The 15,414-nt window shown below is 41.4% G+C and overlaps 2 protein-coding genes across 3 annotated transcripts in view; one reads left to right on the plus strand and one right to left on the minus strand.

The window, feature by feature from the left end:
* IGSF6 (immunoglobulin superfamily member 6) overlaps positions 1-15,414 on the minus strand; it is a 41,733-nt gene that overhangs the window by 12,696 nt on the left and 13,623 nt on the right. The window contains exon 1 of one of the 2 annotated variants that reach the window (XM_081889384.1): positions 78-603. The exons of the other annotated variant lie outside the window; for it this stretch is intronic. The gene's annotated coding sequence lies outside the window, so the exon portion shown is untranslated. Of the gene's footprint in view, positions 1-77; positions 604-15,414 lie in introns of those variants that run through there. 2 annotated transcript variants of the gene reach the window in all.
* Positions 10,957-15,414, plus strand: part of OTOA (otoancorin) — a 48,762-nt gene continuing 44,304 nt past the window's right edge. The window contains exons 1-5 of the mRNA XM_081889443.1: positions 10,957-11,087; positions 11,634-11,662; positions 11,755-11,785; positions 11,880-11,907; positions 12,404-12,491. Of these exons, the coding sequence (XP_081745569.1) occupies positions 10,997-11,087; positions 11,634-11,662; positions 11,755-11,785; positions 11,880-11,907; positions 12,404-12,491 (267 nt within the window). The 5' untranslated portion in view covers positions 10,957-10,996. The remainder of the gene's footprint in view (positions 11,088-11,633; positions 11,663-11,754; positions 11,786-11,879; positions 11,908-12,403; positions 12,492-15,414) is intronic.

A 15,414-nucleotide genomic window follows, 5' to 3' on the forward strand; every position in this document is an offset into this window, starting at 1 on the left:
ACTCCCATCAGCCCCACTCTGCTTGGCCAATGGTCAAGGGTTATGAGTATTGTAGTTCAGAAACACAGTTTCCCCACCTCTTTCCTTAGCAGGAAGTGCTGGAGACATAATCTTCACCAGTTTGCAAAGCTTGGCTGCTCTGCCTGCCGAGTTAAGGCATATGAACAAACGACACTGCCTTATTCAGAATCAGATCGTAGGCTCAGTAGCGTCTATTCTGACATGCAACAGCAAACCAAGGTAGCATGTAGGTGCTTGCTTTCCAGCCCAGTAATAATAATAATTTTATTATTTGTACCGCACCCATCTGGTTGGGTTGCCACAGTCCACCTGGAGATGCCAGGAATTAAACCCAGGGTGTTTGTGCCCACAAAACATACGTACTGCTATGGCCAAGGTTCTTGTTGCTATGCAGTGAGAAACTCACACCTAAGATGCTGACTCATCACAAACCGATGTGGATAACTGATTGCAAGCTTGGAAACACGAGAAGCTGGCATTGCAGAGATTCATCCATCCCTGCGTGCAAAGCTGGGAATTTCCCTGTTTTCCGTTGACGATTAAAAGACCTTGTTGGTTTCGTTGTTCATTCGTTAGAAGTACATTTGTCCTGTTAAGCGTTGTTCTCATTAGGCCTGTTGCCATGTTTTCTCATTGTCTTGGGCTGCTCGGCGTGGTTTGGCAGCTCCAGGCAGAGGAGGAGCAGATGGTGAGGAGCTAGAGGGCTGGCAACCAGAGATGATGTCCGAGAGAGGAAAGTAGATCTGTTGGTTCTCTCTATTGCCTCTCCTACCCAGAGTGCAGAGCCTCATCAGGAAGTAGGAAGGACTCTAACCAGGCAAAGGTGTCTATGCAAATTGCTATCGTTTGGGGCAGTCAGCAGACACTCCCAGGAAGTCTTCCAGAATCATTTTTCTCAGTTTAGCTCATCTGTTGGTGAATTCCCATGTGGGAATAAACACCTCACCCATTCCAGTTCTGCTTAAGTATTTACTGAAGAATTAACATTACAACTTATACAACTGCTGGGCTAAGGAAAATAAAGTAAAACTATGTACAGAGACTCATTCCTCCCCTCTGGACAGAGCAACAACCCATTCCTTTCTCTCTTTCTGAGCATGTCAAATAAAGACCTATTGCTGGGAGAAAACCTGTTGCTAGGGACAAAACTATGCAAGGATCATTTAAAGTCTATTTATAGATTACACTAGCAAAAGGGAAAGGCTGAACAATAGGAGGTGGCAGAGGGGCAGGACATAGTCATGTCATTGAAAGCCCGGCACCAAATTCATAGGTGAAGTCAGATGCATCCGCCCAGACAGATCACATGTAAGGGGAGGGAGCATATCAAGGGGAGAAGAAGGCTGGGAACTTTCTCCATAACATCTAGAGTTATCTCTATGAAGATTTTCCCCCTTATGAGCCTCCAAACTACCTTGCAGTCTGAAATGGTACAAAACATGGACAAGTTGAGGCCAGCTCCCATCAGATGTCAAGCATATAAGCAACTATCCTACTTTTTAAAAGGCATCTGAAGGCAGCCCTGTTTAGGGAAGTTTTTAATGTTTAATGCTGTATTGTGTTTTTAATATTCGATTGGGAGCCGCCCAGAGTGGCTGGGGAAACCCAGCCAGATGGGTGGGGTATAAATAAATTATTATTATTTTATTTTATTTTATTTATTTATTTGGCCTGAAATGACTCAGTAGCTGCTAAGGATATAAGACAATTGGGCTCCTTTGAACTCTTACAACCTGTGAGAGGTCTGTTTTGGGAACTATTTAGGGATCCATTCTTTCAGAATTGGACATTCCTTTTATATAATTCTCCAGTTGCTTCTCTCCAAAGAACATAAGGCAGCATAATCCTTTGAATTTTCACTCAGAAGTAAGCTCCACTGTGCTCCATGGAGTTTCCTCTCAGATGTGCATTGGACTGCAGCCTATTATTCTATGAATCAGTTAACCAGGAGCAGGGAAGCAAAAAAAAACTAATGTTGCAGGGAACCATGTTGTTGTTCCCCTTCCTTCTACCTAGATGGCAGTGCAGCTCATGCTTTCTGATCTTTGTTCCCTGAAGGTTACGTTTTCCTGTATTTCAAACATCAATAATTCCTTTTCATATATGCGATAATCTCTAAGGAGAGAATTCGAAGAAGGGTGCTTGTCATAAATAAAGGGGGAAGCATTCTTAAACTGAACAGGAGTAAAAGACTGCGTTTTCCGCATTTTGACAAAATAGTTTGAAAACTTATATTATTTTGGCTGCCAGAACCTGTGAATTTGTACTTCAGTCTTGTAATAAGACACATAAACACTCCAGGGTTGTAGCTACAGGTAGGGTGGAGGAATCCAGACTATGGGTGCTTGAGAAAGTCATTCGCTACGCATTTTGGAGCAAACTGATCTGATCTGCTCCTCACGGATCTCTGTGTGTGATTTTGTGGCGCAGTCTCCAGTTCTCTGGACTTTTCTGCTGAATGTTTCCATTGCTTACAGTTTTTAAAACGTTTTCCCAGGGGTGACATTCAAGTTTTCATAGGTAGCAACAGCTGCTCTAAGTGGGAAGAAAGCACAGCAAATACAATCTGGCAGCTCATTCTCTCAGGAACTTGGATGAAACAAAAAAAAGATGGCTGCCACAGGCTACTTCAAGGAACTGTTACCTGAGGCAGGTGGATGAGAATGTCAAATCTGAAAGGCAGCCCTTGGAACTACCTTGTGAAACTGTAATGAGTTTCCTTTTCTTTTTTTGTTTACAAAATTCTCAGCTTGCAGGACAGCAAAGACCCAAAAACGATGCCATACCCTCCAACATTTCTCCGATGAAAATAGGGATGTCCCATTCCATAATGATAATTTACTATTTATACCACACACATCTTACTGGGTTGCCCCAGTACTCTGGGCAGCTTCAAACATACATAAAAACATAATAAAAAATTAAACTTTTTTTTTTTTTAACTTCCCTATACAGGATTGCCTTCAGATGGCTTGGGGGATTGGATAACTCTGTACACTCCAACATTTCATCAATGAAAATAGGGACATCCTAAGGAAAAGCGGGACATTCCAGGATCAAATCAGAAACTGGGATGACTTTTCTAAATTAGGGGTGTCCCTGGAAAATAGGGACACTTGGAGGGTTTGCAATACTGATATCAAACAGAAATTGTTTTTCATTCATCCCTAGCCAGGAACCCTCAGAGACAATATTGGCCTCCCCATTATATTTTCAATTGTCATGCAACACTGGTCCTGAGAGATCTGCAATGGCTCCCAGTACATTTCTGAGCACAATTCAAAGTGTTGGTGCTGACCTTTAAAGCCCTAAACGGCCTCGGTCCAGTATACCTGAAGGAGCGTCTCCACCCCCATCGTTCAGCCCGGACACTGAGGTCCAGCGCCGAGGGCCTCCTGGCGGTTCCCTCACTGCGAGAAGCGAAGTTACAGGGAACCAGGCAGAGGGCCTTCTTGGTGGTGGCGCCTGCCCTGTGGAACGCCCTCCCATCAGATGTCAAAGAGAAGAACAACTACCAGACTTTTAGAAGACATCTGAAGGCAGCCCTGTTTAGGGAAGTTTTCAATGTTTAACGCTGTATTGTGTTTTTAATATTCGGTTGGGAACCGCCCAGGGTGGCTGGGGAAACCCAGTCAGATGAGCGGAGTATAAATAATAAATTATTATATAACATATGAGGAAGATATCTGTAAAAGTAGTATAAGGGTTCTCATGGGCATCTAGTTCACCACAGCAAGAACAGGATGCTGAGCTATATGGGCCACTGGACTGATCCATCAAGTTCTTCTTACGTTCCTGTGTTCCCCTCACACAATTGTTAATAGCTTGGAAGCGATCACCTGAAGTCTGCAACATCCCCACACGCAGACAAGCCAACAAATTCTCGGAAGAAGAACAAAAATCATCAAAAAATATGTCCATACAAATAAATTGCAGAGGGGCATTCCTTACTAGTACCAATTCCATTACTTGTGCTACTTTGCTCAGCAATTTTAAGTCCTCATCTGGATACTTTGTTCAGGCCTGGGCCTCCCATTTGAACTTTGAAAGGGTTAAGAGAAAAGAAAACTTACAAAAATGACGAGATTTTGAAGAAAAAGACTGAGGGAACTCAGGATATTTACCTCATAGGAAATAAACAGATGGGAGTTGTGAGTGGAGAGAGGAAAGGCACATTGGCAATTCCCCAAATTTTAGAAATGCTACCAGAAAGCAAAATAAGAGGAAAACATTCATTTATACAGGACAGCTCCATGTGAGATTATATTTGTGTGTATTGCTCAGCTGAGTGGATCTTACACCCAAATAAATATCCATATGTGTCTACTCAGAGGTAAGGCTCCTTGAGTTCAATGGAGCATAGTGCCAGGCAAATGAGTATCATATAGAATTGCAGCCTAAAATACTCAGTTAAAAATCATTAAGGGTGTTAAACTATTTCTAAACCTCATTTAGAAGTAGTAAAATGGAATTATAATGTTTAACTCTCAACTTTACACTAGGGTTGCCATATTTCAAAAAGCTGTGTGTGTGTGTGTGTGTTGTTGCACCTGTGCAATAAGGCGGCTTGTCTTCTCATTTAAGCCCAATGTTGCCCTTTGCTGTGGAAAACCAAACACCATAACCAACTTTGATATTACAGCTTTGTAAATACAGAATACCTATTAACTCTTTTTAATGTGCCCTTTCAAAATAAGTTTATAAAAGTATATGTTGTTGATGGAAACTGTTAGGGCACTTCCTGGCAATTTGATATTGTGAGTGGGCTTTCTGGGTTAGCATTGCCCCCAAATCTCTCGAACCTGAAATGAAGAGAGCAGTACTTGAGAATATTTTGCCCCTGATTGTAGGGCAGTCCTTTTCCATCTCTCAGGTGACCGACTGCCTTGCTTGGAAGCTACCAGGACACTGAGCTGCAAACCCCAAAGGAACAGTAGACAAACAGAGTCAGGTCAGTTTTCCTGTTTCAAGTCACTTTTTCTTTGACATCCAACCCCTCTCATGTTCTTTCCCTTTTTCTCTCTTTTTATAGCCTCTCAGCTGCCTTTTGACTTTCTCTTCTGTTCTTCTGTATACCTGAGCCTCTTTCCCAGTCTCCTTGTCTGTCTTCACCTTCCAAGGGGCAGAACTAGCGTTTCGTAGCAATCTCTTTTTCCTAAAAAAAGTAAACCTCTTAGAATTCGTGGTGGAGCTGAGAAAAATAGCTACTTGCGATTCTCAGAACTTGACCTTCACAGATTTTGCATAAGGTAAGTCACAATGTGAAGTTTGCCTTTTCATTCCACTACCATTGCAAATAGAGTAATACCTCTTTTTTAAACGCTTGCAAATAATATTTGGTTTGTTGTTTGGTCGTCTTTACTGCTTTGGTTTCTTCCACTCAAAGTTTCTGAAGTAAAACAAGGTGTCGCTTTTCCCCCTCTGATGCTGAGCTGCTCAAAAGGAACAGAATCAAATCCTTCCGTTTCCCATTCTTTTAATTTTTATTTTGACATTTGGCATCAAATAAATAAGGGGCTTTCTAACATACAAGGACATAAGTTTGTGTGACATAAATGAATATAATTCCAAATGGTATTCATTTGTCAGAGATGATGGAAACAAAACCTGTGGTTGGGGAGAGAAATCAGGAACATACAATATATTTTCTGCGGATGCTTATAATCCATGAAAATGCCAGAAATTCAGCTAACAAACTTTCAAGCTGGCTCAGTACGTAGGGTGGCCCTGTGCCCTGCTTTACGGAGGACAGCCCTCTATTTGCAGGTATCATTTATTTAGCGGTTTGTATATTATTTATTTGTAGCATTTTTAGCCCACCTTTTTCTCCTGTGAGCTCAAGGTGATGTACATGGTACTCCCCTCTCCTCATTTAATCCTCACAACAACCCTGTGAGGTAGGGTAGGCCTAGAGGCAGTTGCTGGCCTAAGGCCACCTAGTGAGCTTCATGGCTGGTTGAACACTCTAACCACTACACCACACTGCCTCTGTTTGAGGTTTACCCAGTACAAGCCTGACTTGAAACTAAGGACTCATACAAAGGAGGAGAAGGAACCCTCATAATTGTCCATCTACAGCCAGCAGACTGAGTATGCAAGCCGCCTGGTGCCTTTTCCACTCAGATGAGATGCACTGTACTTAAATTATAGAAATTATCAGTTTGCAATATGCATATACAAATTTCATGCAAATTGATGTCCTATTTTTTGGATGAAACAAACTCTCTTTTTCATCCCTGGGTGTCAAGCCACCTTATCATCACCACATAGGACAGCGATGGCACAGGTTTCCTTCCCAGCTCTCTCTCTCTCTTGCATTCCCTAGCACAGCAGTTCCCAAACGGTGGCCCATGGGTTGTCTGCAAGCATCATTCAGACGCCCCATGGCGTGTCTGTGGTTTTGTCGCTGGTGACAGACTGGACAGCACGTCAGTGGCATTAAATATTCATATTTATATTTTCATTATATTTTTTATTGCTTGTTTTGGTTGCGTTTAATTGCATTGCAGTTTGGATTCTAATGCAACAATACACGATGTGTAAGAAATAAAGGTAGCACAGTTCATCGCAATTGCTACAACAAGCAGGAAAATCGTTCTATGTGCTAGGGCAAGACCTGCAGCAATTTTCAGGTGGTCCGTGGTGGATGGGGAGTTTTGGGAAACATTGCCCTGGCACAGATATATGGGTGGGAAAATCATGGCTGCAAAACAGAACTGCTCCTATTAAGTACAGCAAGTAGCCCTCTCATCTGATCTCTCCCCCCATGCTCCATTCCCTCCACCACTCCAGCCCTGCAGAATTTTGAGAGCTCCTTCTCACTGGCAATCACATCTGGGAGATGCTGAGGACAGGTATCTCTCTGTGTGCACCTTTATCGTTGCTTCTCGGTTGTAATGCCAACTGGAGATCAGTGCAAAGGCTTCCACCGGGGCACTGTTTCACTCAAACAATCCAGCGATAAGGCTAGGAATTCATTCCCACTGCTGCTTTGAACTCAAAAGGCAAATAAAAGCTTGCAGTAGTTTTACCTTCTTTGTTTCAGGATCTGCTATCAAAATAATCGCCGAGAAGAAACCTGATAGGTCTCCTGAGTACAAGTTGGATTGTGTGTGGTGCTTTTTTCCCTTCCTTTTTTTGTAAAAAAAGAAATTCCCCTGTGTATTCTGTGATTTGGAACAGCCTCGGGATTTCTTCTTTGATGCACAGTTTTAAAACAAAACAAGATTCTAGTCCTCACTGTTGCAAAAGCGAAAGAAATAAGTGTGTGAATGGAGAGCAATGCACATCGAAATCTTAGAGGTGTGAATTGTTTGTTTGTTTGTGACATTCAATGCCACCCCCATAGCATAAAGTTTTCTGGATGGCTTACAACTATTTGCCTCCCACTGTTGTGCCAATAGCTTTCATTCTAATGCAAACAGCAGGCTTGAGAGGAGTCAAAGTAAGTTTGAAATCCCATCAAGAGGCAAAGGGTTAAAGCTCCCTTACCCAGTTCAGAGATTATTTACTATAATAATTTTTTAAAATGCTAATTGAAGGAATTGTGTCACATCTACAACCCTAAAAATTATATTTCAAGCCCATTATTTATTTATTGTCGCTGGGAATTTTATACAATGAAATATAAAGGAAAACAGTAGATACAGGAATGAACAAGGGAGGCTACAATCCCAGGCTTGCTTACTTGGAAGTAAGTCTCTTTGGACTCAATGGAACTTATAAACATGCATAAGTAAGCATGCATAGGATTGCAGGATTGCCTTGAAAGATGAGTCCACTCTGACCACTTTGATCTGCAGAATTGGCACTTTTACGAGCACCATGTACGTTTGTTCTGCCCTTGAGAGGTATCAGTCATTTAATGTGGCAGTACTTATTCTCTGGAGCTCCCAGTCTGTTGATATTAGCCTTCATTGCACCATTTTTGACATCCGCTCAAAACTTTTTGGTTTAGGCAAGCCTACACTGGCATGCCACTTTTATGAAGCACATTTGCTTCCAAAACTGTTGATTTTATCCATATTTCAATAATGTCTAAAAGCAAGTCTGTTGAGTCTATTGGTATGTTCTTCTGAACATTTTATATTATTTCATGTAAACCACTTAGAGGGCTATTGTTGTTTTATTAAGTGGTATATAAATCTGGTTAAATAAAAATTTAAAATGCAGAAAAGCAGGAAAGGCAGAGGACTGAATTTGTCAGTGGAGGACTGGATTTGTAAGCCATGCCATGCAAATTAATAGGGCAAAGGCAGAAACTAGTACAACTGAGTTCATTGTAAGGGAAACTGAATACCTATGAATGACACAGATGTACTGGAGAACTCCCCATGGACTAGCGGAAAGGGGAGTACAGGTAGCTTTTCCACACAGCGAAGATGGATGGGTCTAATAAATCAAGCTAGTTCCCAAGATCAGATGCCCATAATCTTCAATCACACTATTGTTGATGTTATTTTATGCTCCATGATGCATGGGACGCGGATGGCGCTGTGGTCTAAACCACTGAGCCTCTTGGGCTTGCCGATCAGAAGGTCGGTGGTTCGAATCCCCGCCACAAGGTGAGCTCTCATTGCTCTGTCCCATCTCCTGCCAACCTAGCAGTTCAAAAGCACGCCAGTGCAAGTAGATAAATAGGTGCAGCTGCAGCAGAAAGGTAAACAACGCTTCCATGCATTCTGGCTTCCGTCACGGTGTCCCGTTGCTCCAGATGTGGTTTAGTCATGCTGGCCACATGACCCGGAAAGCTGTCTGTGGAGAAACGCTGGCTCCCTCTGCCTGAAAGCAAGATGAGTGCCACAACCCCATAGTCACCTTTGACTGGACTTACCCATCCAGGGGTCCTTTAGCTTTACCTTTAAGCTCCATGATATTTTTGATCCTGTTCAGGTTGGCTTGCAGGAAATGGTAAAACTGTCTTATTCAGCTGTTTAATTTTTTATGCTAGATAGATAGATGATAGATAGATAGATAGATAGATAGATAGATAGATAGATAGATAGATGATAGATAGATAGATAGATAGATAGATAGATAGATAGATAGATAGATAGATAAACTTTCCTGGGCAATTTGTTTGAAGAGTAGTGGCAGTAATTTATGTAATAAACAAATAATAGGGCCAGCCCACATTTGGAAAAAAATGATCAAGCCAGGTGAATTTGGTTTAGGCTGGGATCTTACACATACAAAGCCAGGGGAGTACAATTGTCCTTGAAGTACAATTAACTCACAAAGAAAATGGGGCTGGAAATTGATCCTTATATCTTTTTTCTTTTTTTTTAGTTGTAGACTGGGCCAGCCCACACATGAGGCAAGGTGAGGCAACCACCTCAGGTAGCATGATACACAGGGGAAGCAGATCCTGATGTGGATCATCATTTGCCAATTGTTCCAGACATATATTTTCACTCACTCCTTCTTCCCTGGCAGGGAGGGAGGTGCCATTTTGTGGTTCACCTCAGGTGCCAAAATATTTTGGGCTGGCCCTGGTCGTAGTAATACAAGTCCTTGTTGCAGGTGGCCAGGACCATTTTAGGAGAGACATTCCCTCCAGTTTGAGAGAGAAAGGGGTCATGGTGACTGGTGCCCACCGGGGCTAGTAGGACGAGAAGAGGGACCGGTTGTTAAACCGCTCTGGGAATTAGAGCTCTGTGGGGAGGAAAGGGGGTCTCCAGACAATGGCCAGCACCTTTAACAAACTACAGTTCCCAGGATTCCATGGGGAAGCCATGACTATTGAAAGTGGTACAATACCGCTTTAAATGTATTGTGCAGATGGAGCCTGAGTAACATGTGTTAACATCAAGCATCGAAAGAAAAAACTGTGTGTCCAAGCTCTTAAATTTGCTGCAATTAAAAAAAAAAAACTACCAAAATTTTACAATCAGGCAACACCACAATGGCAACAAGCAATGCAGATATTATTTTGTTCAAATCACAAAGCTGGGTGAAACCTCTTTCTTCCTCTTTCTTTTGTCATCTGGCTATCTCAACACCATAAGGCAACAGGGAAAATGACCCCAACCTTGAGGATATTTTTCTTCTTGATGTTAACAAATTCTATAGAGGCTTCGAGTCATCAAAACATCAGTCAAGGTAAGATGAAATACTTTTGTGCGTCACAGAGAGACTCTGTCTGTTAAGAAATTTACGGCCTATTAAAGTGGAATCCAGTAATACTGAGGAAAATGAAGCAAGTTTCCTACTAAAATAAGGGCAGTGCAATCCTATTCATGAAGTAGAAAAACAAACAAATAAATGGTGGCAGTTCCACTGAACAGACCAAGGCTTGAACTGCCCTCATTTAAAAGGCTGGATAGGGTTTAAGAGATGAGATGTTCTTTTGAGCAGGAACATTTAAATGTGTAAATTATATGTCTTTTTTGCAGAGCTAATTTTCAAAAGAATTATTTCCTGCTAGCTAGAAGTTACTGGCACTGCACAGTAATTTGTAGAACCCCCAAAATACTGTGGGTTTTTTTAAAGAATATAATTTGTGAGTTTGGACCCATCATGCCAAAAATCAGGCAAAGTCACACCAAAGTCACATTTTGGTCTGCCATTGTCAGGGGGTGCTGGTGGCTGCTCACGAGTAAACAGCCAGGACTCCGACCTGCTTTTTACAGGTTTTATTTAGTGCAAACTATGTACAGTGCAGAAACCCAAAGTTCATGTCTGTCTCAGTCACTTGCAGATTCCGGGAGTGGCTCCTTCCTGTCCCCCACCCCAGCATAAGAACTTAGACACCCCAAATCTCTGCCTCCTTTCTTTACGTTTGACCCCCTTGCAAAACTATGCAACGAAAGCGGCATGTCTGTTTCCCAACCAGCCTGGCTGGGCGAGGTGCCAGGGCTCCACAGTAACCTCTGTGAATCTTTTGATGGCAGTACCCTGACAGCCATCTTGATTTAAAATGGCGCCCGGCATGCAGGTAACAATGAAGACTGCCATCCCTGCCTTGTGAATCCTCATGCTGAGTTTGGCAACGATATCCAGAGAGCCAGTCAATGGGAGAAAGCATACCAAATTCGCATTTCAAAATAGCACCGGGTGCCCAAATGGTAACAGTCCACCTTCCCCATATCAGGAGTCACTGTGGCAAGTTTGGTGATTATATATTGAGAGGCAGACAAACGTCTAGAGGACAGGAAGACAGACAAACTACTTTCCAAAATATATATAGTATATTGGGTGTTCTTTTTCTATCATTACAAAAAATTGCAGAACCGTTTGCAAAATGATCTAATTTCTCTGACCCACTTTAGACTCCTTCCCAAACCTTTTCTTGAATTGCATTATACTGTATTGGCCCGAATAGAAGCTGCACCTGCAAATAAGCCTCACCTTTAAAATTTGGCGGCTTGGGGGGAATTTGGGGGGAGAGTGGGCCAATTATTTGGGCCAATACGGTATTAGCAGATATCACTAATATATACAATGTTCATGATGCCTTAGTTTCTGTGTTTCTGGCAGCGCAGTTCTATGCCTGTCTACTCAGAAGTAAGCTCCATTGAGTTTCATGGGACTTGCTCCCATGTCAGTATGTGTACAGCACTGCAGTCAAATCAGTTTCTATTAACATTTTTTTGTACTGTTTCCTCCTTCAGATCTGCCTCCACAGCTGCAAAGAACCGTGGTCAGTATTTTTACGGTACTTGATATTTTTAGCTACGTTCCACAATCCCTGTTATTGCATGCATTTTGTCCTCTTCTATCTCTTTTTTTAAGGAAGAAGTCATAGCTGGAAAGTATCTAAATGGTAATTGTGGACTATATTTGCATTTATTTTTAAAAATCCACTTTATAATATGAAAGAGAGTATTAACCTTTTGGATTATTTCCCCCCTTTTTAGCTCTCCTTGATATACTTCACTTTCAAAGGTAACATCTGATTAGTGTTCTTTACTGTATAGTAGAATAGTGGAGAGTGTCTTGGGTTACCTGGGAATTTGTAGAAACAAAAAAAAAAGTGGTATTTACTGTATTTTTCCGTGTATAAGACTATATTTTCCCCAAAGAAATTGTTTAAAATTGGGGGTTGTCTTATACATGGAATGTTGCAATTATTTATTTTGGGCTCAAAAAATAGGGGTAGTCTTATACATGGAAAAATACGGTAAATGGATAGTGAGGTTTGTGAGTTTTGCCCAGTTTGGCCTAAAATGGGGCAAAGTCACACCAAAAACAAGTTTTGGCCCACCACCTGGATTCCAAATGGCACTTGACACCCAAACATCAATGCTGTTAAAGGTAAATATTACCTAGTAATGCAAACTATATAGCTATGTTAGTATGAGGATGTACTAGTTATAGAAACATTACAATTTCAGAACAAATGATTGAATATACTTTTTTTTGCCCCTGTTTTCTTCTATAGCACTAACATGTGGACAACTGACCTGCATGACCAAATCATGGCAAGCCTCCATGATCAGGATATTGAAATTACAGCTAGCAGCCTACAGGTTTGCATCATTCTGATATCTCTGCTACTAGAATATTTCAGTAAGGTTGGGTAGGCTGCTGGTGGTGGTGAGTGGTGGAATAAAATAAAATAAAAATTCCTAAACTCCAAACTTCGAAGTTGGGCAAATACCTATATGACGACGGATGACAATGTCACAAATTTGTGGGAAGCTTTTGAGTTCTTCAGATCTCTTCATTGGAAGAACTCATAGTGTAGCACCTCTGCTTGTGGTTAACGCTTAGCTGGAATGAAATATTCAACGCAGCAATAGAGAAATTAAAATATTAATTTATTTGTCAGACAAATAAATGAGAGGCTCAGTGGTATATGGTTACCAAGCTCTGGCCTGGCCTCCTGCCATTCTGGCCAGCACTTATATTCCCTTAATCCAGCCCCCTTTGCTCCTCCTGTGGCTGCCTCTGTCCAATCAGCCTGGTTGAAATTCCTATTGGTTGTTTGCTAGAACCAATCACAATAGATACACCCATTTCCTTCTATCCTTATAAGGGAGACAAAGAGCTATATATAAATGACAAATAAGTAATAATATATCTTACATGGAATCTTAATTACCAGCTCACCTCTTGCCCTCCTTGCCCTATTGCCTTCTAAAACAAATGGTTAATCTTACATTTTTATCTTCAAGGATCTTGAGTTAATCATCATTGAAAGATCTCCTTCATTTGAGGGTCTTTTAAACAAATGCCTGACAACTATATATCAGGAGTGTTCGATGGCGTCTCCTGTCTGGCAAGGGGGGCTAGGCTCATTTGCCCCTCTGGTCTCCTATTGCAATATGACTCTATGAATCTAGCATTTCTTAAATCCTTTGCATAATTACATTTAAGCCAATATATTTAAGCTAATATATTTCATACATTATCATAGGTAGCCTTTTAAAAGAATAAAACCTTTGTAAAGTAAAAAGGAACTCAGTAAAAAACAGCTTTTAAAGATTTCCCAAAAATGCTCTCATTCTTCCAGCCAGTTGCCTTTTTCACTGCTCTAATGAGAGGCCCATGGTATCATTTTACTATTTGCCCATTCCTAATTGTGTTTTCTCAGCCTTTTTTATCTTCTGTAACATGCAGGATCAGTGTCCTTGCTCTCAGTCTGTAATTTCCTCTTTTTTTTTAACGACTTTGAGAATTGTTTTTCCTGCTATAAATCAGGGGGCCACTTATCTAGGAGGATAGCCAAGGTTTTCTGCCTGGCATGAAACATTTGAAAATCCTTTTTTTAAGCTCATTTTAAAATACAAGCCTTGATTGAAATATATAAGCTTTGATAAAAATGCAGGCTTATAATTAGATGCCTCATTCCCCCCTTTCAAGCTCAAGGACCTTCATCCCAAGTGTCCTTGATAGCTTGACCTTCATCATATTCCTGAGGTAAAGCTCTGTATAGGGCCATGATATGAGGTAGAGTTTCATTTGAAACCATCTTGCTAATTGTACTTCTAAAACATGAAATTATACATGGCATCATACATAAAACCATTACTACTACTGTCAAGAAAAACAAGCAAGACAATAGTATCCCTTTGAGTCCTGTGACATTAGGTAACCAATTGGTGAGCCATCCCATATCCCATCCTTCCCATGTTTGTACTGGGACATGTGCTATATTCTCCATCTTTGTGGCCAACACACGGATTGCCTCACCATTATCTGAAATGTTAAAGCAACAGGCATTCCCTGTCAAGTTCAAGACTCCACATAGGCCTCCCTGCCTGGCAAGTACATAATCCATTCCCATTTTCAGCTGCAAAATGGCGGCTCTACTTTCATCCAACTGTTGTGCAATAAGTCTCAAACTCTGGGCCGTTGCATTGGTTACAAGTTCCACTACTGCTTGCAATCGAATTATTCTATTTAGATTATAAATAGGATCCCGTGTCCCTTGTATGAGCTCACCAGGATTCCAGGAGGCAGGATCATAATAGGCTATAATGCGCTCTGGTGGCCAATCATCAGTACCACTCCAACTTTGGGTACTTCCTCCTGCTATATGAGAAATATCAGCGTTTCTTCGTGTACGCTTGACCGAACTAGTGGGCATAATCCACATTGGTGGTAATACCCATCCCAAGAAACAAGTCCCACTCCATTTGGAAGGGAGTTTCTTGTATGCCCATTCTCCACATATCCACCACAACCATCGGGTCTGAGGTTTTTGGTACGTGGAGTGCATAAGGCGAAATATCAAAAGGGGTAGAGAGTTCACAGTGCAGTATGTTAGATTGCCTTTTTCTGTCACAGTTATGTTCCACACCACTTTCCATGCATGAATAAAAGAAGGTGCACAGGGCAAGGTATTCCGAGTTCGATACGTAGTACCGTTTGCCCAGGTTTGACTATTCTTAATATAATCCCAAGTATAGTGGCAATGAGAAGAGCCTATCATGGTAGGATCAGCTGCATCTGATGATTTATGCACACAGATTTCCCCTTGCACAGGTATAACTCGTATTGGTTTAGTTGAGTTCCATCCGGGGAAATTCTGTACTTCTGTTTGGTGTGGCATTTCGCTTACCATACCAATGGCACTTAATGGTATTGGTAATAAGGGCATACCTCCCTCTGAATCATCTGGCCCAAGAGAGCAAACAAGGCAATTAGTCCTATTTGCAACATTGGCTACCATCTCAGCTAAGCCTACCCACATATTGTGGTCATGGCGGAATCCATATTTAGCAAATTTGGTCAGATTCATGGACCCTTCCCCTTCCCAAGGGATCAGGATTAATAATGAAATCATGTTGATGTCTAGCATATGCATTCCTTCCACAAAAGATTACCTTATTGTGATAGCAAATAATTATTAGCCCCAATATAATTCCCCCAGTGACAGAAATGGGGAACCACCAAGACCAAAACATATATCCCGAGGATCCCCAATGAGTAATATCACTTATAATT

This window comes from Podarcis melisellensis (genome assembly GCF_964234715.1).
Source record: "Podarcis melisellensis genome assembly, chromosome: 14".
NCBI lineage: Eukaryota > Metazoa > Chordata > Lepidosauria > Squamata > Lacertidae > Podarcis > Podarcis melisellensis.